This window comes from Myotis brandtii, unplaced genomic scaffold, assembly GCF_000412655.1.
Source record: "Myotis brandtii unplaced genomic scaffold, ASM41265v1 scaffold59, whole genome shotgun sequence".
NCBI lineage: Eukaryota > Metazoa > Chordata > Mammalia > Chiroptera > Vespertilionidae > Myotis > Myotis brandtii.
In genome coordinates, this window is record NW_005370223.1 from 7,200,054 (window position 1) to 7,200,329 (window position 276).

Genomic DNA, 276 nt, shown 5'->3' on the forward strand with positions numbered 1-276 from the left:
AAGCCGGCACCCAGAGACTCTTCCCGGTTCTCCCGGGGAACCCCTGTCCTGGAGGCCTCGGGGCCCGGGGTCGCCCCCAGCTTTGTTCGGCCAGCGGGGCGCGGGGACGCGGACACTTACCGTACACCCCGGCGAGGAAGAGCAAGACCCACGCAGACCTCCACCGCGGAGACTCTTTTGTGCTCCAGCGACGGGCCATAACCACGGCAGATGGAGGGAGCGAGGAGATGGAGGAGGAGGAAAAGCAGGAGGAGGAGCCGGGGCCAGAGGCCGCCG

The 276-nt window shown here is 68.8% G+C and overlaps 1 protein-coding gene across 2 annotated transcripts in view; it reads right to left on the reverse strand.

Moving 5' to 3' along the window:
• The window catches only part of LRP12 (low density lipoprotein receptor-related protein 12), a 52,290-nt gene extending 52,020 nt beyond the window's left edge, over positions 1–270 (reverse strand). For both annotated transcript variants that reach the window (XM_005879308.2, XM_005879307.2), the window contains exon 1: positions 121–270. In XM_005879308.2, coding sequence (XP_005879370.1) covers positions 121–199 — 79 coding nt within the window. In that variant the 5' untranslated portion in view covers positions 200–270. The remainder of the gene's footprint in view (positions 1–120) is intronic.
• Positions 271–276: the final 6 nt, after the last annotated feature.